The sequence below is a fragment of the Anolis sagrei genome, chromosome 2, assembly GCF_037176765.1.
Source record: "Anolis sagrei isolate rAnoSag1 chromosome 2, rAnoSag1.mat, whole genome shotgun sequence".
Taxonomy (NCBI): domain Eukaryota; kingdom Metazoa; phylum Chordata; class Lepidosauria; order Squamata; family Dactyloidae; genus Anolis; species Anolis sagrei.
Window position 1 is genome coordinate 32,221,115 of NC_090022.1, and position 23,181 is coordinate 32,244,295.

Consider the following 23,181-nt stretch of genomic DNA (forward strand, 5'->3'; position numbering starts at 1 on the left):
GTATATGTATTTACAATTTTGGAAACAACACTGAGGAGGAAAGAATCTTATATGGGCTCTAACAGAAATAATTCACCTAAGGAAGCTGAGGTGGGACAAACTGGGGAGGCTCCTTGAGGGAAGGGTTACATTTGCCAGCAACTACTTCTTTTGGTTCCAGGGTTTTGAAAATTGAGGTGCACATTACATTAGATGGTGCACTAGAATCGAATAAATCAAGGTTTGCTTTGTGGATTTTGAAAAATATTTTGAAGCCATGGATGTTTTAATCCCCAGATGCAGAATCCATGTATACGGAGTGCTAACTGTATTTCTTTTTGCAGAAGATGTCATAGCAGATAGGAAATTTGTAATCAGTCAAATGACAAAAATGCAAAAGAACTACAAACAGCAACAGTTATTTAAGGATTACCATATGAATGGTAATACAGACATACATCCACAAGAGACCTAACCGATGCATCCAGCATGACAAAAAGTCTAAACAGTTTGAGTCCTGGCTATTTGTCTGATCGCATCTCCCCATATAGGCCATCTCATGCACTTTGGTCAATGGAGGAGGCCCTGCTCTCAGTCCCACCCCATCTCAAGTGTGGATGGTGGGAACAAGAGAGAGGGCCTTCTTCCTGATCACTCCCCATCTCTGGAACTCCATCCCTAAAGCAATAAAAATGGCTCCCACCCTCCTCTCCTTTTAAAAAAAACTTTTGAAAACGCACCTATGCACTTTAGCATATGGAGAGGAGGAGAACTAGTTAATTAATTAATTCCATCAGAACACTGGCTAACTTATTTCTACCTCATTGCTGCTATGATACATTTAAGTGAACACCTGTGATAAACATTTCTAATGTATTTTAATTGTCTTATAGGGTATATGTCTTAATGTTAATTCATGCTATTAGCGTTATTATGTCCTATTGGATTATTTTTATTGTGTTTTCATTTCAAAGTTTAATTCTTTTATTATAATTTTTGATAAGGCCAACTGGATAATCCATAAAATTGTTCTTTTATTATAAGTTTATTGTTATTATTGTGCATTACTCTGTATTTTTGATGTGTTTTTACTTACTTAGTGCATTGAATGTTTGCCTTTTGTGTGTGTATAAACCGACCTGAGTCCCTTTGGGGAGAGAGGGCAGTCTAGAAAGAAAGTTTATTACTTGTACTATGCTACCTACAGAAGCAAAAAATTAAACCTGTTATTTAATTCTTATTTGGTGAATTGCTGTTGGTATTTGTCTTTCAATATTTTTTTCATCAAGAATGTCTATAATGAAGACAAGGATTCCATTCCATACTCTCATCTATCAGGGACAATCCTGATTAATCCTGTCATCACACTTTTTTGACTGCATTTTAAAAGGCCCACTTTCCTTCTTATCCTCTTTGTCCTCAGCTTACATAAATTGCTCCAAATTGAGTTCAAAGTGCAAAAGTACATGACGCTAAATTAACTAAGCAACAGGGAAGTGGGTAGATCTTGCTCTTCCTTGTAAATGCTGCAACATCTCCTAGCTTGCCCTTACTTTTTCATCAATAACTTTTGCCATCTTGACTACAATGTGATGTTGCTTGGCTCTTTACATGTTCCTGTTTTCAAATCAGAAAATGTTGGGAGGGTATGAAATCCTACTGGCACACTACACTAATGGTTGCACTTTTTCCACAGTTGTGCAGCAGTGGCACACTAAATCTATGTTTCCAAGCAGCCTATTTCTCAATGCTATCCCTTAGGTACAGTGCTTGTGACCTTTGTCATGCTGCCAACCCCTTCACCAGTTTATTCACAATGGCAAAGCACCCCAACAGGATTCCAACCTATAGATCAGTGGTTCCCAACCTGTGGTCTGTGGACCACCAGTGAAGAACTAAAATATGGTCCATGGCTCACCGTTACTACACAGCTGCAACAAGAGTGACTGGTCTTGCAAAAACCCCTTATAGTGCCAAGGCTTATTAAATATGGTTTTCTGTTGTGAGTAGATGGTGACTATTGGATGGCGCATGTGCTGTATCAGAAACTAGAGCTTATGTGGTCTATGTAATGTAATTTTCTGAATCACAACCCCAAATAACCAAACGGAATCTAAAGTTGACCAAAAACTGATTCGTAATCCTTTTGATACTAATGTTGGAGAGTGGTCCCTGGTCAAAGTGGCCCCTGGTGGGAAAAAAAGGTAGGGAACTGCTGCTCTAGATCCTGGGAGATTTAAGGGTGCCCCCTCAGAAGAATTTGGAATATTGCTATTTCTGAGGTTCAGTCTGTGTCTTACTACATTACAGCACATCTCACTGAAATCAATTGTCTCACTCATTTCATTGATAATACTCATTTATAATATTTCATAATATGTATTGTCGAAGGCTTTCATGGCCGGAATCACTCAGTTCTTGTGGGTTTTTTCGGGCTATATGGCCATGTTCTAGAGGCATTTCTCCTGACGTTTCGCCTGCATCTATGGCAAGCATCCTCAGAGGTCTGTTGGAATTAGAACAACTGGGTTTATATATCTGTGGAATGGCTGGGGTGGGGCAAGGAGCTCTTCCCTGCTGCAATTAGGTGTGAGTGTTTGGCTAATCACCTTCATTAGCATTTGAAGGCCTGCTAGAACCTGGGAAAGCCTGTTGCTGGGAGGTGTTAATCTGTGCCTGGTTTCTTCCTCTCTGTTGTTTAGCTGTTATAATTTTAGAGTTTTTTAATACTGGGAGCCAGATTTTGTTCATTTTCATGGTCTCTTCCTTTCTGTTGAAATTGTCCACATGCTTGTGGATTTCAATGGCTTCTCTGTGTAGTCTGACATGGTGGTTGTTGGTGTGGTCCAGCATTTCTGTGTTTTCAAATAATATGCTGTGTCCAGGCTGGTTCATCAGGTGCTCTGCTATGGCTGACTTCTCTGGTTGAAGTAGTCTGCAGTGCCTTTCATGTTCCTTGATGCGTGTCTGGGCGCTGCGTTTGGTGGTCCCTATGTAGACTTGTCCACAGCTGCATGGTATACGGTAGACTCCTGCAGAGGTGAGAGGATCCCTCTTGTCCTTTGCTGAACGTAGCATTTGTTGGATTTTCTTGGTGGGTTTGTAGATAGTTTGTATGTTGTGTTTCCTCATCAGCTTCCCTATGCGGTCAGTGGTTCCCTTGATGTATGGCAGGAACACTTTTCCTCTGGGTGGATCATCATCTTTACTCTCGTGGTTTGTTCTTGGTCTTGCAGCTCTTCTGATGTCTGATCAGATTCTTTTTGCACGGTCTGCCAAGGCTTTGATGGTGCTTCTTTTTTGACTTGGGTGATGGTTGGAGTTTTTATGTAGATATCTATCTGTGTGTGTGGGTTTTCTGTAGACGGTGTGACCCAATTGTTGATCTGGTTTGCGGATGACTAGGACATCTAGAAAAGGCAGTCTTCCTTCATTTTCTTTTTCCATGGTGAACTGCGAATCTGCGAACCCCACCTCCTCCAAGATGAACTGAACCACCTCAACTGGGCTCTCCAGGCCAATGGATATTCCATCTCAGACATCAGAAGAGCTGCAAGACCAAGAACAAACCACGAGAGTAAAGATGATGATCCACCCAGAGGAAAAGTGTTCCTGCCATACATCAAGGGAACCACTGACCGCATAGGGAAGCTGATGAGGAAACACAACATACAAACTATCTACAAACCCACCAAGAAAATCCAACAAATGCTACGTTCAGCAAAGGACAAGAGGGATCCTCTCACCTCTGCAGGAGTCTACCGTATACCATGCAGCTGTGGACAAGTCTACATAGGGACCACCAAACGCAGCGCCCAGACACGCATCAAGGAACATGAAAGGCACTGCAGACTACTTCAACCAGAGAAGTCAGCCATAGCAGAGCACCTGATGAACCAGCCTGGACACAGCATATTATTTGAAAACACAGAAATGCTGGACCACACCAACAACCACCATGTCAGACTACACAGAGAAGCCATTGAAATCCACAAGCATGTGGACAATTTCAACAGAAAGGAAGAGACCATGAAAATGAACAAAATCTGGCTCCCAGTATTAAAAAACTCTAAAATTATAACAGCTAAACAACAGAGAGGAAGAAACCAGGCACAGATTAACACCTCCCAGCAACAGGCTTTCCCAGGTTCTAGCAGGCCTTCAAATGCTAATGAAGGTGATTAGCCAAACACTCACACCTAATTGCAGCAGGGAAGAGCTCCTTGCCCCACCCCAGCCATTCCACAGATATATAAACCCAGTTGTTCTAATTCCAACAGACCTCTGAGGATGCTTGCCATAGATGCAGGCGAAACGTCAGGAGAAATGCCTCTAGAACATGGCCATATAGCCCGAAAAAAACCCACAAGAACTGAGTATTTCATAATATTTATTTATTTATATTACTTTATACTTCTTGATGCTGTAAAACTAATCAATGTGCTTAGAGATTACATGTCAGTCACCCTGTACTTTGAGGTAGAAAGCAACAAAGGCTCACAAACAATACCGATGGAAGCTTACTTCTACCACAGGAAAGAGCATAATCCTTTTATGGTTAACAAGAGATGATAAGAATAAGCTTTCATCATAGAGCATTTCACAGACTTCTGAAGCTGCAAACAACAAATATCATGACCTTCCAAATGAGACTTCTGTCTATGAGGAAAGTTTCGGCTACAGAATTTGAGCCTATTTGACACCATAAACCTTTACTATTTAGTCTAATCTGTATGGATGAAATACTCCACAAATCTTGTTCTTCCTCATTGATCCTGATAATATTTTTTTTATGATGGTGCAGCCAGCCAAAGATCAGCAGACCATAGGCCATAGTGTTGAGTGGCAAACCTTTAATTTCTGTTTGATCAAGGAGGCTGTGATATACCAGCAGCTAAAACTGTGTTTTAACGAGTTATTTAAAGATTTACTCACCACTTTTAGGCAGAGGAGGGAGAGGACTGTCTTAAATGAACTAACAGAAGTCCATCTGCACGCATCTGGATGTTACCTGTGATATGGAACTCAGAAAATGGCAAAAAGTATGTTTTGCTATGGGGACTTTTTCTTCTAATCTTAAAGTTTATGGAGGGCAGAGAAGTAGTAGGATTATCACAATTTGCCATCTCAAAAACTGTTCTCATTTTAAAAGTTCATACATTATATTACGCCATCCTTAATATTCATCTACTGTGTGGTGGATTATAAACATTCTATGCCATCTGAGAATAGATAAAAAAATTTTCCATGAGATGCCTCGATTCAAAATAAAATTATTTCCCTTTTAAAAGTATTATGTTGTTCCCTTCTCTTCCTGTTAATCATTTTAGAGCTTTGGCCTTAATTAAACAATTGCCCATGTATATGTTTAGTTATATAGCTGTGGTCGGGCCAGTACAATTTTTTTATAATATGATTTACCATATTCAACACTATGAGCCATTACCAAGGGAATAGTTAACTGTTAACTATGAGTGTTATTATAACTTTCAAAGGAGTGCTTATGTATGGAAATTAAACGATAAGACAGCTCCTACCTGCAGACTTGCAGAATAGTAGATATGTTGTAAAAGAAAAAGGAATGGGGAGTGAAGGAGAAAGAAACCAGTGGAGCAGTTGCTCCTTTTCTGGCTGATGAACAATAAATTGGTTTCGACTTTGCCATTTTGAAAGGCAGGGAACTCCACTTCTCAGAAACAGAGGCCTGAATATGCCTTCCTTCAACCATACTGTTCCATGGAGTGTGCCAGTTTTGCTTAAAAAAATAAGCTCTCACTGTTTTGCTGTGTGTTTTCCAGGCTGTATGGACATGTTCCAGAAGCATTCTCTCCCAATGTTTCGCCCACATCAATGGCAGGCATTTTCAGAGGTTGTGGGGTATGTGGGAACGAGGAAAGTGAGGTTTATATATCTATGAATGTCCAGGGTGGGAGAAAGAATTCATGTCCGTTTGAGGCAAGTGTGAATGTTGCAAACTGGCCACCTTGATTAGCACTCAATAGACTTGCAGCTAGAAAGCCTGGCTGCTTCCTTCCTGGGGGAATCCTTTGTTGGATTCCCTCAGGCACTATTTGCCACTCTACTCAAAAGGGAGTGGTTCATTTGTTGATAAGAGTCAAGGTACAGTACTTAACTTGACCCATAGATAACTCAACCAAGTTTTGGGGGACTGATTTTTTCAGTGAAATCTAGAGACTTATACATGCGTATATACAGTAGTTCGTTTGAATGAGTATATGTCAAGTTTGCACTGTCCTCACTATGCACTAGGTGACAGACTTCGCAAATAAGCACAGAGGTTTTTGCAGTCAATCCAATTTGAAGGAGAGGGTGGGTACAATGTACAAATTCATAGGGCTATCCCATCTTCCCTACTGTTTACAATCTGTATTAACACAAATGGGGAAAGATATGACAACAGCAAGAAGCAGTGTCCATCAGTTTATGAGAAAACACAAATCCAGCAAAGAAAACTTCACAAAAGGAAGGTCCACTTTAAACTGACTTTCATACAATTCTAGTTACACTTTGATAATGTGTTGTCATTGTTGTAAACATATATGATATGTAAAATGCTGGTTCTCTTCAAGGGCAAAAATATCAATAAGCATGGCAGGGTGAAGGAAGGTATAATAAGGAAAACTAATAACATCTCATGAAGCAGAAAGTCAACCTTATTTCATTCCATTATACTTCATTCTAAGAAGATCTGCATAGGATTCCGTGACTGCTCTCTTGTTACTGAGCTTAGAACTGCCTTTCAACATAAGGCTAGGCATATTTAATCAAAAGTCACACTTACTAATTGCAACCTCAGTTAGGCAGACACCCAAGCCTAGATATGAAAGGCAATGTGTGACCATTCCTGGCATGGTTTTATGTGGCATCATATATTAACAGCTATCTCAGTTTTTTGAGTGCCAGTCATTATGTAGGCAAAATAGCACCATCCATGCACAAGAAGGAAGCACTGTATTAATCAACTCACTGAAACTCTATTTCACAAAATCCCAAACAAAAAAATCTACACTGTAGAATTAATACAGTTTGATACCACTATCTGCCATGGCTCAATGCTATAAAATCATGGGATTTGTAGTTTGGGTGAGGCACCAGATCTCTTTGGCAAAAAAGGCTAAAGACTTTGAAAAACAATTACCATGACTCCATAGCATTGATGCAGTTAAAGTGGTGTCAAACTACATCAATTCTCCAGTGTGTACCAGAGCAGATATGGGATGGAATAGAATATCCCGAACCCCTCTCATATTATACCATTATGACACTAGGTAAGAAAGAAAGGGAGATGAAAGGAAGAAAAAGGGGGGGGGGGGAGGAAGGAAAGGGAGGAAGAGAAAGGAAAAGGGGAAAGGTATAAGGAAAGAAAGGAAGAGAAAGGGGAGAAAGAAAGGTGGAGGGAAGGAGAAAACAGTGCCTCAGAGGGATAGAAAAGGAGGCATTGTTCCCTCCCTCCCTTTCTTCATTCTTTATTTCTCCCCCCTTTCTCTCCCCTTTTTCTTTCTTTCCCTAGTCTCATACATTGCTAGGTAAAATGGCCCACTATCACCTGCCTGGGAAAGAAAGGGTACTTGTATATGAGGGAAAGAAAAAGAGGGACGAATGTGGTTCCACAGAGTAAGAAAGGGGGGGGGGGTATGAAAAGAAGAGACAGAGAGAGAAGAAAGGGAGGAAAAGGAGAAAAGGAAATGGGGAAAGGTATGGGGGGAGGGAAGAGAAGAAGTGAAGAGAAAGAGGAGAAAAAAGGAGGCATGAAGGCATAGGTTTCAGAGGGATAGAAAGAAAACAAAGTAGACAGAGTATGAGAAAAATAAAAGGAAAGAAAGGAAGAAAAAGATGGAAATGAAGGAACGGAAGAAAAAAGGAGGGATGAAAAGAAGAGAAAGAATAATAGAATCCTAGAGTTGGAAGAGACCTCATGCGCCATCCAGTCCAACCTTCTGCCAAGAAGCAGGACAATTGCATTCAAATCACCCCTGACAGATGGCCATCCAGCCTCTGTTTAAAAGCTTCCAAAGAAGGAGCCTCCACCACACTCAGCGGCAGAGAGTTCCACTGCTGAACGGCTCTCACAGTCAGGAAGTTCTTCCTCATGTTCAGATGGAATCTCCTTTCTTGTAGTTAGAAGCCATTGTTCTGCGTCCTAGTCTCCAGGGAAGCAGAAAACAAGCTGGCTCCCTCCTCCATATGACTTCCTCTCACATACTTATACATGGCTATCATATCTCCTCTCAGCCGTCTCTTCTTCAGTCTAAACATGCCCAGTTCTTTAAGCCGCTCCTCATAGGGCTTGTTTTCCAGACCTTTGATCATTTTAGTCGCCCTCCTCTGGACACATTCCAGCTTATCAACATTTCCCTTCAATTGTGGTGCCCAGAAAGAGAAAGAGGAAAGATGAGAGGGAAAGAAAGAACAAAGGAAGGAGAAGTAAAGGAAGGGGAAAGAAGAGTTCCAGGCCCTTTCAGGCCTCACCTACAGTGCCATATAATCTTGTTTCCCAACATCCTCTGTATTTTACCAGACCTTGCAAAACTAAAACTCCCTGGGGTTCCATAGCATTGAACCATGGCAGCTGAAGTGGTATCAAACTGCATTAATTATGCAGTGTAGACGCCCCTTGAGAAAAGAAAAGACAAAAAGTAGTATTATTGCTGCTCTGGAACTTTTCTCATTGGCTGACTCTAAATGCCCCGCCCCCTTTCAGTTGCTAAGCAACCAGCGCGAGCGAGCGCGCGCAGAGTGACGTCGTAGAAGAAGAAGGGTGTTTACGTGTTTGGCTATAGCCGCGCCCCTTTTAGGCGGATGGACCAATGGGATCAGCCTCAGTGGTCATCTTGTCCCCGCCCCCTCCCTCGCGTCCCATCGTAGTGACATCACGAGACGGGAGTGAAGAAAGTGAAGAAGAAGCTGCGAGGGAATATTTGTTGCTTTTCCCCATCATAGTGGTATGGCCCACCTTAGTTACTGGACCCCCTCCCCCCCGCTTCTTCTCTTTGTGGTATCTTCCACAGGCCTTTTGAGCTTGAGCTGGGTTCACTCCCCCCTGCTGTTGTTGTCTGTACTTCGAATGCTTTTGGAACTCTTCGCCCCCCCCCTTCTCTATGAATTGGTACGTTCCACAGGGACAGCTGGAAGGGAAAACGGAAGCGCGCATTCCCAATTGCGGGGGTGCGCTGAGATTAAGCTTGCACGTCTCTTGTTCTCCCTAATGGTACGTTCCACAGGGACAGTTTAAAGGGGAAACGGAAGAGCGCATTCCTAGTTGCGGGGGTGCGCTGAGATAAAGACTGCATTTTAACACTTTGGAACAGGCATGGGCATAGCCTCCTTTTCCCCCTCAGCCGCTTAAGGAAAGGGCCCGGGGCTGTTAGGAATTCTGGGAGTTGAAGTCCAAAACACCTGGAGGGCCCAACTTTTCCCATGCCTGCTTTAGAATGACTGCCCTGACTCAATGCTCTAGAATTCTGGGGTTTGTAGTTTGGTGAGGCACCAGCACTCTTTGACAGAGAAAGCTAGAGGCCTTGCAAAACTACAAGTCCCAGAATTCCATAGCACTGAACCATGGCATTTAAAACAATGTTAAACTGCATTCATTCTACAGTGTAGATGCACCCTGAATATTTCCATCTGTGATGTGGTCTTCTTATTTATAATAATAAAATAATAAAACTTTAGGTTCTTGTGGGTTTTTTCGGGCTATAGGGCCATGTTCTAGAGGCATTTCTCCTGACGTTTCGCCTGCATCTATGGCAAGCATCCTCACTACCTCTGAGGATGCTTGCCACAGATGCAGGCGAAACGTCAGGAGAAATGCCTCTAGAACATGGCCCTATAGCCCGAAAAAACCCACAAGAACCTAGTGATTCCAGCCATGGAAGCCTTCGACAATACATTAATAAAACTTTATTTATACACTGCTCTATCTCCCCGAGGGGGACTCAAAGCGGTTTCCAAGAAACATCACTGAAACATACAAAGTAAACAGCACAACATAAAATTAACAAAACAACATAAGCATAAAATTATCACAATAACACATGTATATTAAAAATAATCCTGACTATTCAGAGCAATTTAAAAGCAGGGCCAAGGCTAGTGCAAACTCAAAATATGAGGGGGGCAGGAATTAAGTACAGTGCTATAACAGGCTAATGGCTGCTCATTTCCAAGGCCTATTAGAGGGATGACCGGGGTAATAGGTAAGAAGTGCAAGGCCATATTCAATAATGTTTGGAGCTGGATTAGAACTGGTCATTCTCAAAGGCTTGTTGAAACCACTTCAAGCTCTTACGAAAGGAGGGGAGGGATGGGGCCTGTCTTATTTCCCTTGGAAGGGCGTTCCAGAGACGGGGGTCCACCACCGATAAGGCCCTCTCTCTCATCCCCACCAACCGTACTTGTGACGGTGGTGGGAGCAAAAGGAGCCCCCCCCCCCCTCCGAAAGATCTTAGAATTCACGCTGGTTCATAGAAGGAGATGTGATCACGGAGATAGGCGGGACCCGAACCATTTAGGGCTTTATAGACCTGCACCTTGAATTTGGCTCGGCAACTTATCAGCAGCCAATGAAGCTGTTTTAATAGGGGCGTTGTATGCTCCCTATAGTTTGCTCCAGTAAAGAGCCTGGCTGTTGCCTGTTGTACCAGTTGAAACTTCCAGGCCATCTTCAAGGGCATCTCCACGTAGAGCACATTGCAATAGTCCAGTCTGGATGTAACCAAGGCGTGGACCACCCTGGCCAAGTCAGACTTCACGAGGTATGGTCGCAGCTGGCGCACAAGTTTGAGTTGTGCAGAAGCCCTCCTGGCCACCGCTGACACCTGAGCATCAAGTGACAGCATTGAATCCAGGAGGACCCTCAAGCTATGGACCTGCGACCTCAGGGGGAGTGTAACCCTGTCGAGCACAGGTTGCTACCCAGTACCCCAGTCGGCCCCACGACTGACCAGAAGGACCTCCGTCTTGTCTGAATTAAGCTTCAACCTGTTAGACCTCATCCAGTCCATCACAGCTGTCAGACACTGGTCTGGGAGGTTTCCTTGGAATTCGGTGGAAATGAGTAGTAGAGTTGGGTGTCATCTGCGTATTTCTTCCTGCCTTCTATTTTCCCAAGTCATCCACGCTTGCTAGGTTTAAGGATACAGGACCCCCATGAAAAATGAAAAGCGAATAAAGAAATTCTATTTTTTTTCTAGGAATGTCTACGTCTTCCAGTACAACTTTGTTGTCAACTTCTGCTGGGAGCTGACCATCGAGTTGCATACCCAACAATACCATTTGTAATCAAATCCACAAAAGTCAAAACTGCGAATGTGGGCAGGTGACTTTGTGGTCTTTTCCATTAGAAGAGATGAATCTGGAATTAAGTGCATAAAAGTCTAGTCCAGGGGTGTCAAATTCATTTTCATTGAGTGCCACATCAGGCTTATGGCTGCCTTCAAAGGACCACTGAATCCATGGATGGAGAATTTGTTTTACATAGTGTTGGTGCTCTTTAGTTTTTTATCCAGTTTGGGTCCTCAGGTCTTATTGAATGACAACTTCCATCTAATTGTCCTCCAAAATCAGACATACTTGATTTCCTAGTCTTCCCCCTCCTCCATGGGAATACAATATTTTTGATTTTTGAATCTAAAGTAACCTCTGCTATTCTAGAGTGGAATGATCTGTACCCAAATAGTGTTAAGTACTGTCTGCCATGTATTTTCTGTTGACGGTCACAATCAGGTGAACCTAAATAAACTCGACATATTCATGCTTGCAGTAGAATGATGTTGACATGCTTTTCTGTATCAGAACAAATAGCAAGGTGAAATTGTGTTGTTTATTTATTTATTTGAAACATTTATATTCTGCCCTTCTCACCCCAAAGGCAGAGCACAACATTTATATAGAAAGCATTCCATGCCAGGACATAAATAACTATAAATATACACCCATTTCAAAGCTTCCTGCTTTGGTGGTGATGGCACGATCGTCAGCATAGATAAAACTCTCTGCCCCTTCTGGCAAGTAGCTGATCATTTGTGTAAATGTTAAACATTGATGGAGCGAGCATGGTCCCCTTTGCCTGAGGGTTGAGTTGTTATGTGTCTTCAAGCTAACTCCCAATGTATGGTGACCATATCATAGGTTGATAATAACAATAGCAATGAATTGCCTTTGTTACTTAGCTCTCCTCATAGCTCGAGGTGGGGTACGTCATAAATGAAATACAAAGACAAAACATAATAACAGTAAAACATGTATTAGAATACACAGAACAAATATTTATAATGTACAGTTACAATTCATAGATTATATTTAACTTGGTAGGTCTGGTAGAAGAGATAGCTCTTTTACTGTGTCTTAAAAATTCTGACAGCTCATTTAGCAATCGAATCTCTTCCACCAGGTTGTTCCACAGGATTTGAATTGTGGTCCCCTATAGGCCTTGTTCATCGCTCAAACAATCACACCATGTTGGTAAGCACACTTAATTAATATGACTCTATTGATATTAGATTTGACATGTCCTTTGCTGAAACATTTTGTGTGTTTTTTCTAAGCATAATTCCAATCTGCATCTCATATTTTTTATCTTTCTTTTTTCCGTTTGCCCTTTTTATATATCTAAAGGCAGGAAGCAGATTCCCGCCCCCTCCCTAAAATAAACCTAGCTTAGCTTTTGTTTACCTGTGCAGAAGGTAACTCAATTTACTTTTCCTTCTTTTCTTTACCAGAGTTGTAAAACTAGAGTCTTCTTTCCATGATCAAAGATGGCATCCTATTTAGCACGAGAAGTTCAGCTTGCTAAAAAACATGATGAAATGTAAGTATTATCCTAGATATTCTAGAAAACATTATGAGATCATTTAATTAGATTCCAAAGTATTATTTAGAAAATGAGAGTTATGAAAAAAAAACGTTTTACTCAACCACTTTACATTTAAACAGACACTTTTGTCATCCCGTATAGTTTACAAACTTAAAATAACTGGCCAGGTCTCCATGGAAGATTTCTGTAACTCTTGTCAGGTAATCCAGAAAAGCAGTGCAGCCGGTCCTTGGTATGGTTTGGTTTTGGTTCCAAGGCGCCATTTACACTACCATATTAACTGTTTGAAATTGTGTTATATGGTTAGTATAGACTCAGTTAAAGTGCATTATATAAGTCAACACTGACCATATAATGCAGTTCAAAGTGTAATATGACTGTGTATGAGAGTTATCCGGAAAGTAAGGTTACAAGACATTTAGCTCTTGCTCGGAATTTTCATGGGGGAAGTTGGTATCATTGCCGTGTAGTGGGAAGCCAGCGGAAGTAAGCGAGCAATGCCAGTCATCAGTAGCTCATTGACTAGTGTTGTGGTGAAGGTTAGAGATGAGCGTCCTTATTCTGTTTCCTGCCAAGTGTGAAGTTCATGCTGTAATATGCTACCTAAATGCTAAGGGCATGAACGCTGCTATGAGTTATCATGAGAAAAATCGTGGCATCAGTGTTTGGAACAGAAAAGGGGTTCTGCTCATTGATTTTTTGGAAAGAAGTGAAACAATCAATGCTGAAAGATATTGTGAGACCACGCAGAAACTTTGCAGAGCCATCCAAAACAAAAATTGTGGGATGCTGACGGCAAGAGTCTGTCTAATTCATGACAATGCGTGTCTACACACCACTCATGCACACAAGAGTTGTTGACTTCATTTAGTTGGGATGTTTTAAGCCATCCCTCTCACAGCCCCCAGTGATTATCATCTGTCCACTAAATTGAAGGAACACCTGGATGAAAAACACTTTTTCGACAATGATGAGGTGAAAATCAAAGTCACGACCTGTCTGAAAAAGACCGCGGGAGACTTTTATGACATAAATCAAAAAAATCATTGCACGGATGACAAAATGTATTGAACTGAATGGTGACGATGCAAAAAAAAATAATAATGTAATAGCTATGCTATAATCCATGTAAGTTTTACTAAAATATATTCATTCTTTGTATTTAAAAAAAATCTTGTAACCTTACTTTCCAGATATCCCTTGTATATTAGGGCTAAGAGTCCCATGAATATCAAAATCTGTGGATACTCAAGTCCCATTATATAAAACGTGGTAGGAAAACAGTGTTTCTTTGTTAAAATGGCTGCATCAAAGGATTATATTAATTTCTTTTGAATATTTTCAATCTGTGGATGGTGGAATCTATGTATGCAGAATCTGTGTATATGGAGGGCCAACTTTAGTTTCTTAGAGGAGTATCTCGCCAATGAAATCGGTTTCTTTTAAAGACAAAGAAAAATACTGCCTGTAGGGGGAGCTCTGCTGCCAGTTCTGCCTTTCAGTTTCAATATGAAGATTGAACTTCCTGATTAAATTTCAGCTAAGCAATTGGATTTTGCCTTCTGAAATCTGTAGCAAGTCTCATTTCAATACAGCTCTTCATCTTGGGATTCAAAATCTAATCTGGTCAATAAAGCATCTTATTAAAAGGTTACAAGTTGGCATTATTAGGAGTGTTTCACCCAGACTTTAAATAATTGTGTTTCCTTGTGCAGAAAGTGATCTATAATGGGGTTTTTAAAAATAAGGGTACCATGAAAAGAGTCACCTTCAAATAGCCAGCCAGCTGCCTCTGTCAGGCATGCTCTGAAGAGACATGGGATATTTGAACCTTGGCAATAGCATACCTAGACACCTTGTTCCTAGTAAACCACGTTCTCCCAGGGCTGCTTCACTTGGCAAGTTTTATTGAATGCATGAGCATCACGACATTTCTGATCATTATAAGAGGGAGTAGCAAATACTTTGGTAGAGCTTTAAAAATGATATCTATCTATATTATACATTATAAAAATGAAAATATTTGTGTGTATGTGGCTGGTATACCCAATTCCACAGACATACTCCCACTTCCACAAACAGCTTTAATCCACAGTGCTGAAGAGCCACCAAAAGCCCTCCCTCCAATGACATTTCAGCACCATGAACATTTATTTATTTATTTATTTACTGTATTTGTATATCGGTCTTCTCAGCCCTCAGGGTGACTCAGAGCGCTTCACAATAGCAAATACAATACTTAAACATGATAGCCCAACTCCTACCAGTGTCTTCCCAAAACACCATGCTGCCTACCACCAAAGGAATGCTTTCATTCAGGGACAATTATACGTGTTTCCTTCACCACAGATTATACGTGTTTCCTTCACCACAGACATCCCAGTGTTTCTTACTCTTTCCATTGGTATGAAATTTACATGATTCGCCCACTGCCTCTCCCTTAACTTTTTCCTACTGTTTTCAACTTTGTCTGCACAACACAAAGAGCAGAACTAATCAGCTATTAAACATACTGGAAGTGTTTGGGGGATTGACTACACATGATAGAAATTGTAGTTCACCCTTCATCAAGTCAGAGCACTGTGATCCCCTCTGACAATGGACTTGGAACACATCTGGAACACAGAAACCCCATGACCTAAGAAAAATACTGGAGAGGTTTGGGTGGAATTCACCTTGATTTATAGCCGTTGTAGGTTCTGGGATTTATAGTTCATCTGCAATCAAAGAGTACTCTGGACTCTACCAATGATGGCCCTGGACCTAACTTGGCACACAGAACCACAATGACCAACTGAAAATACTAGAGGGGTTTGAGAGGAACTGATCTTCATTTCTGGAAGTTGTAGTTCGCTTAAATCCAGAGACACTGTGACCACCACTGATGACAGATGTGGACCAAACTTGGCACACACAACCCCTATGCTTAACTGAACCTACTGGAGATTTGAGGGGACTGACCCACCATAGTGGGAGGTGGAGTTTATCCTGCAGCCAGAGATCACACGGAATCTCACCAATGATTCACCTAGAGCAAACTTGCTCAACTTGATAAACTTTAACTACTGATGGAGTTTCGGGGGATTAACCTGGCATGATGTGAGTTGTAGTTCATCCTCAACCATATGCATTTTGTAAAACAACAAAAAAAAATGACTTTTTCAAATAACCCAGGCATTGTCAAGTACCCAAGCTAGTATGCTCCATAATGTTTCAAGATGTTTACTGAAAGAATCAGGTTTGGGTGAGCTATAAAGGGATGGATTGCGGTTCCAAAAGCTGGCAGGAGCTGAAGATGTACCATTTGGAATTTGAAGTGTGCTGAGAAATAAAATATGAAGGAAACATGCTTAGTGGAGACATTTCATAGGTCAACATTTCAAATAGTTTGTTGTGGGAAAGAGCTAATTTCTTCATTAACCCTCTTCTCCCTCCCTCTCTTTCTCCCTCTGCATAAGGCAAGCAGTTCCCAAAGACAGACCAAAGTTATAAGGTTTCCTTCTCCTCAGCATAGTTAGATTGTCTTACAGGGTAACTCTAATTGAAGCAGTAGAAATAGCAGGAGACTTTTGGCAAACATCTAAGGGAAGAGCAAGCTAGCATGGATTCTCTGAACCAGAACAGAAAAGAGAATAGGCCAATGAGATTCTTTGGCTGAAATTCTAGGTTCTGTGCTCAAGATACTGATTTCAACTTAAAATGAGCTTAGTGAGGATCAGCCTTAGCTCAATGGTTTCAGCAAATCATCATCCAGAAGTATTTCAAAGCAGGGCTTTGTTAAAATGCAGACAGAAACAGAATTGTTGTCGAAAGCTTTCATGGCTGGAATCACTGGGTTGCTGTGAGTTTTCCGGGCTGTATGGCGCTGTTCCAGAAGCATTTTTTCCTGACATTTCACCCACAACTATGGCAGGCATCCTCAGAGGATCCAAGGTCTGTTGGAAACTAGACAAGTGAAGTTTATATATCTGTGGAATGTCTGGGTTGGGAGAAAGAACTCTTATCTGCTTCAGGCAGCAACCAGCCAAGTGTTGAAGCTGCAAGGCCATTAAAGGTTAATCAAGGTGGCCAATTGCAACATTCACACTTGCATCTAGCAGACAAGAGTTCTTTCTCCCACCCTGGACATTCCACAGATATATAAACCTCACTTGTCCTAGTTTCCAACAGACCTCACAACTCTGATAATGCCTGCAATAGATATGGACAAAATGTCAGGAGGGAATGCTTCTGGAACATGACCATACAGCCTGGAAAACTCACAGCAACCCAGAAACAGAACCACTTTTAAATAAAAAATGGAAACAGTAGTTTGAGTGATGAACTCTAGCTACTGTTGATGAATTTGGAGTGGGAAAGCATTTCCTTATTTCATGACATTGTCAGCTTTTCTGGATCTAGAGATTTTTAGACTAGATGCATAGTGCCAAGGCATGGCCAAAAGGCAGGAAAAAGAACAAAAGAGCAGCTAAGAGATCATTTCTGCTCCTACAAGAAAAGCATCCTTGCAGTATTAGACTAACAAAGTGATACACTGGGAGACCTCATTAGTGGCTTCTGCAGCTATTTATATGACTGAGTTCTTTCCTGGCACTTATCCAGTGATTTGACCAAGGGGACTTCTTCAGTACTAGATCTTCCTCCAGTTTCACTGATGGGAGAAAGATAGTCCTCTAAGAAACTACTATTTGTAGCCACAGATTCCGCATATACAGATTCCGCATACACAAATTCCACCACCCACAGATTGAAAACATTCAAAGGAAATTTGAAGCCTATATTCCTTAGAGCTAGTCTACTCTGTTTTTAAGACAAATTCCAAATGTGCCATAAAGCACATTCACACATGCATGAAAATGTTTGCAAGGATACTGTGCCACCAGCCCAAGTAAGCAGAAGATTGCCAGCAAAAGCCCGCAGGTTTCAGGATATACTTTTTCACGACTGTTTTTCCTCTGCAACCAATTTAGTGACATGTTTCCTCTGAGGCAAGTATGTTCAGAGTCATAGTCCCCATAGCTATAGGTAAACTTGACCTATGCACATTTGTTTGATCTGTTTTTAAAGCTCTTTGTGCTACGAACTGTTATTAGATGTTGTGGCAATGAATTACATTGCTTCATTGTGTGTTGTGTAAAGAAGTATCTCCTTTTGTTTTCCTTAAGCCTGCTGGGATTGGGTGATTAGTCACTGCCAGCTTAAACCACACACACATGTGCATAAACACACACACATATCAGCATATATGCAGTAAGGATTGTTTGAACCTTCTTAAGTTGAAGCTCATTTGCCTTTTTTGTGCCCATTAACCCAGTTTAAAGAGATTCTTCTGAACACCACTCTCTCCAGATCATTTATTAGGGTAGACATGTTCCTGTATGGGTTCCTAGAGTAACGTACTCTTTTTTTCTCTACTGAAAGAACTGTCAGTTTACTCCTACACTGTCCTCCCTTTGCATTAACCTATCATTAATTAATAAGAGCACTTGTTTTCTCAGCACCGACTGCTAAGGTTGCTTAGGAACTCTCAAAGAACTTAGAAAGCTCAATGAGGTCAAAGTTCTATTTTGCTGCATATTGACTGACACTCTAAAAGAACTTGAAAAAGTTGATGTGGCTGGAGTTTGCTTTATAGAAGCCATCCTGCTTTTTCGTACGATAACAACTTAGGCTTTATCATTTTGTATATGTTTAATTATTTTACCACTTTATACTATAACCTGGGGGTCACAACCAGATACAGTGAAGACATCTGCCCATGTGCTTTGCTGCTTTGCTGCTGAGTACGCATGCTCAGTTTGGAACACATCTCACCGTGATAAAACAGTGGATGTGACACTACACCACTGGAGAAATTACACTGTTTAGCTGGTAGTGACATCTCCGGCCTACCTGCTGTTTGGATATTAGCCAGCACACCAATGCCTTAAAATCAAGAAAGAGCTTCCTAAGATCTACAGAGATACTTGCAGGCAAGAGTCCAAAAGTGGCAGGCTAAAACCCAGAACCTCCACCCATGGCTGATATTGAATGAGAGATTCCGCCCTGGGCACACAGAAGACTGGGCAACTTGGAAGGTGCTGAACGGTACCACGAGATGCAGAGTCAACCTTAAGAAATGGGGCTACAAAGTGGAGTCCACGACATGCAAGTGTGGAGAAGAGCAAACCACAGACCACCTATTACAATGCAGTCAGAGCCCTGCCACATGCACAATAGAGGACCTCCTTATAGTAACACAGAGGCACTCCAAGTGGCCAGCTACTAGTCAAAGGACATTTAATATAAATTGCCAAAGTTTCTAAACTTTGTGTTTTTTAAAATACATTACAATTGTACCCTTGGTTCGCTCCTAATACGATGAATAAAATACTTCAGCCACTGCCAGTCCCTATTAACATAAATATCCCAAGAATAGGAATAATATGACCTTCCAGATGCCTTGGGCTTGATGTATTAGCTTTCCTTATCATTGGTTATGGGACTTGTAGTCCAATAACGTCTAGAGTTCTGAATTATTTCCAGCTCTGTTTCTGTGATATGAAGAACTCTGACAGATTTGACAATGCAAACATTCTGCCTTCTTGTGTTTCAGCGGTTGAAAAGCCAGGGAAACTATTAATATTTAGGAGAGAGTAAAAATAGTACCAAATTTGTCATAAGTTAGTACAGAAAATCTGTGAAAACTCTATGTGCACTTCTGATAGTTGATTCTCTAAGAGGAAACAGCAGACCTTGCAAAGTACAACAAAGCAATACAAATTGTTGTGGGTGTAAAAAGTAGTGACTTAATAGACTGAATTAATTTAGGGGGAAAAGATAATCACGGCAATATTGTTCAAAACATGAAGTCCTTGGTTTAGAGGAAAACTGGCTGCAATTGATATTAATTCATCATCAGCAACGAAAGCTATTCATTTCACTAAAAAGGAAGAGCTTTAGCTTAGCGTCAGGGCAAGGAACCCCCGATGGGGCAATGGGTTAGATGGGGCTAGACTGAAGACCGACAAGTTGGAGTTTCGAATCCGGGGAGAGCGCAGATGAGCTCCCTCTGTCAACTCCAGCTCCTCATGTGGGGACACGAGAGAAGCCTCCCACAAGGATGGTAAAACATCAAAACATTTGGGCATCCCCTGGACAATGTCCTTGCAGATGGCCAATTCTCTCACACCAGAAGCAACTTGCAGTTTCTCAAGTCACTCCTGACGGGGGGAAAAGCGTCAGGGCACATGTGTTTAGTAGAAAATTCCATTTTCAATCCTTTCAGTCTCCAGTAAAAAATGAGCAGCACAGGAAATCTTGGAAACATTATTTTTGGGGATTACAATTTCAATGCTTGCTATAGTTCTTTGCTGGAGTTGTAATCCAAAAAGTAACTTTTTCAAAGTCCAATAGTGGGAAATGCCTATAAATATATGTGGCAAATGATAGTCATCAAGGACCAAATAGTTAGGTGGATGACATCCATTTATCCATCTTACATGAAGATAACTGAAGTTAACCATTACTACAGTGTTTTATTCTTTTCCTGACTCCCTTATTCAGTTCTCTACCTGAATATCATCATCACTGTTTTTATAAGGCTCATGGTTACACATTTTTGGAGCCTAGTATTTCCACCTGCATTGATTTTGTAGTGGACATTATTCCTCTGAAGTATTTAGTTTATGGTGCTCTGGTTGATGGATAAGCAGTGCTATCCCTCCTACATCACTCCATAGATAATCATACTCCATCGTGTTGACACTGCTTCTTCTGAGACAATTAGATATATAGTCTCTCCCACTATGAAACCCTGTAGCTATGGCAGTTTACTTTGGAAGTTTCTGGAATTACTAAAAACACCTATAATTTGTACTTTTCAAATTTGTGCAAAACTTCTTACAACTATTTGCCCTCTTAAATTAATGCATGTCACCAAGGTCTTTTTATCACTATTTTGAGGATCTAAAGCATTTGCTTCTAAGATACGAGTCATCCCAAACTACCAAATAGATTGATATATAGGTTAACTTTATGTATAGCTGTGGGAGTCAAAATTATGGATTTTGATATGACCTATGGATAAGTCAAGGGTCAGTTTGCGGAGAGGGGAAAGTATCAATGACGTTTTAGAGGCCAGCTGCCATTATTTTGGGGGCCAGGCTACTGACCAAAGCTAGCTATAGGAAGCACATGGTGCCCCTATTAAACCAGCTCTATTGACTGCTGATAAGTTTCCGGTCGCAATTCAAAGTGCTAGTTATCACCTATAAAGCCCTAAACAGCTCGGGTCCTGCCTATCTTCGTGACCACATGCCACCTCCACACCCCCCCCCCCCCCAATGAACTGATGTGGGTTCTAATATCTGCCAGGGAGGCCGTCCTCTCAGTCCACCCACCATGACAAGCGTAGTTGGTAGGGATAAAAGGGAGGGCTTTCTTAGTGGTGGCCCCCCCAGCTTTGGAACTCCCTCCCTGGGGAGATTAGACAGGCCCCCACACTGTCCTCCTTTGGTAGGGACTTGAAGACTTGGCTCTTCAATCAAGCCTTTGAGAATATTTAGCCCCTAGTTGTCCTACGTAGTAGTTGCACATCTTGCACTTTATCCCATGCCCTCTCTCCATTATTGCAGTTGGCACTTATTTTATTCCAATGTTTATACCCGGCCATGATGCCAGAAATTCACCACCATAGTTAGAGGATTGCAGCTTGATTAAGTCTGAATTGATGTTTTTATATATGCACGTGTTTAATTTTATTTTATATTGTGTTCACTTTTATGTTTGTTTTTAGGCACTTTGTGCCATCTGTAAGCCGCCCCGAGTTCCTTCGGGTGTCAGGATATAAGAATATGGTGTCAGGATATAAGAATAAAGTTGTTGTTGTTGTTGTTGTTGTTGTTGTTGTTGTTATATTTTCTTGCCTGGGTCTTCAACAAAGGCCATAAGCAGCACCACAAGAAAGAGAATAGAGGAGGGTTGGTGCTTCTTTTAGGTTCTCCTGTTATAGAGTAAGCTCTTATGTTTCACAACTCTACTTAGAGAAGTGAACGATTCCTTTTTTTTAAAAAAAAAATTGAGGTACAGAACACACACTGAACTGTGCACATGTTTTGGTGGGTTTTTATTATAATTTGGAGACTTATACATGAGTACATAAGGTAAGCATATCACAAGTCATCTCAAAAGACAATTTAAAATGTTTCTGTAATTCTTTTAATTCCAAGTTCACGATGTCTACCCTTTTGAACCAAGTGCCAGATTTCCAGTTCTGTACAGATGAAGTTTATCCTGGCACACATAAACAAGCATTCCTTCCAATATCTCATTCATTATGACCACATAATCAAGTGTCTCTGTTTTAGAACCAGTAACATTCATGAACTTCAACCTTTAATAGTCCCAAATTCCAGTATTGTAGCTCCAGAGTCTCATGGCAATGTTTCATAATGTTGTTGCTACCAACATATAGCACATCTGTTGATTCACACTAGCAGCCTACTTAAACAAATCAAGATGCCTACAACTTTCACACCAGGCAAGTCACCATGCAATCATCAGACCCGTCTCAGTTCCACTTCTCGGTGTTCTTAATTAAATCTCCTACTAGTGATTTCTCTGTGGGAGATTATCTCTGAGAATGCAACATTATCCTCCTCATTAAGTAAGGAGAAAACAACTAATCTAGGGATATTATGATAGAAAGGTTGATCATGTTGGAACCTGGCAAGCAAGTTGGAAATAGCAATGAAACTTTGGAATATGGGAGAAACATACAAGAAATGAGTTATCTTCTCTGAAAGAAAAAAGCCAATTTCTGGAAGAACAAATATATGTGTGAGCAAGCAGAAGGAGTACATAATTGAAAAACAAATCGGTTAAAGCAATGGTGAAGCTCAGATTAAGAACAGAACAACCTTCCTTCTAAACATGATATTGCTTCAGTCTGCAAAGCTACATATAACTGCACTTCACTTCACTTAGGTGATCCCTAGTTGTCCAAGTAGGATAGTCCTCCAAGATCAGTCTACTCATGGGTCCATAGGCAACTGTGGAGCCCTATTCTTGATTTGCATCTTCTCCCGCAGTGAGGGCATTGGTTTCCAGGTGGAAGGTGATCTCGGTTGGGGTTGGCTTGATGCACCTTCCTCTTGGCACATTTCTCTCTTTTATTTATTTATTTATTTATTTATTTCTTGCATTTATTAACCGCCGCTCTCAGCCCTAGGGCGACTCGTGGCGGTGTACAGCACATAAAAGACAATTTACAACAGAACCAAGACAACAAAACTAACATGTCACTAATACACAACATCTAATTACACTAAAATAATCCGCTCCGTCTTATCGTGGAATCATAACCAATCTCGTCGTCGTAATCCATT

General features: G+C 41.1%; 1 protein-coding gene across 6 annotated transcripts in view; it reads left to right on the forward strand.

The window, feature by feature from the left end:
* Positions 1-8,870: 8,870 nt before the first annotated feature.
* Positions 8,871-23,181, forward strand: part of CEP15 (centrosomal protein 15) — a 31,914-nt gene continuing 17,603 nt past the window's right edge. Inside the window, exons 1-3 of one of the 6 annotated variants that reach the window (XM_067463436.1) lie at positions 8,871-8,942; positions 12,392-12,462; positions 12,720-12,808. In XM_067463436.1, the coding sequence (XP_067319537.1) occupies positions 12,756-12,808 (53 nt within the window). In that variant the 5' untranslated portion in view covers positions 8,871-8,942; positions 12,392-12,462; positions 12,720-12,755. Of the gene's footprint in view, positions 8,943-8,987; positions 9,209-10,681; positions 10,755-12,391; positions 12,463-12,719; positions 12,809-23,181 lie in introns of those variants that run through there. The other 5 variants (XM_067463437.1, XM_067463439.1, XM_067463438.1 and 2 more) reach the window with 5 other exon arrangements.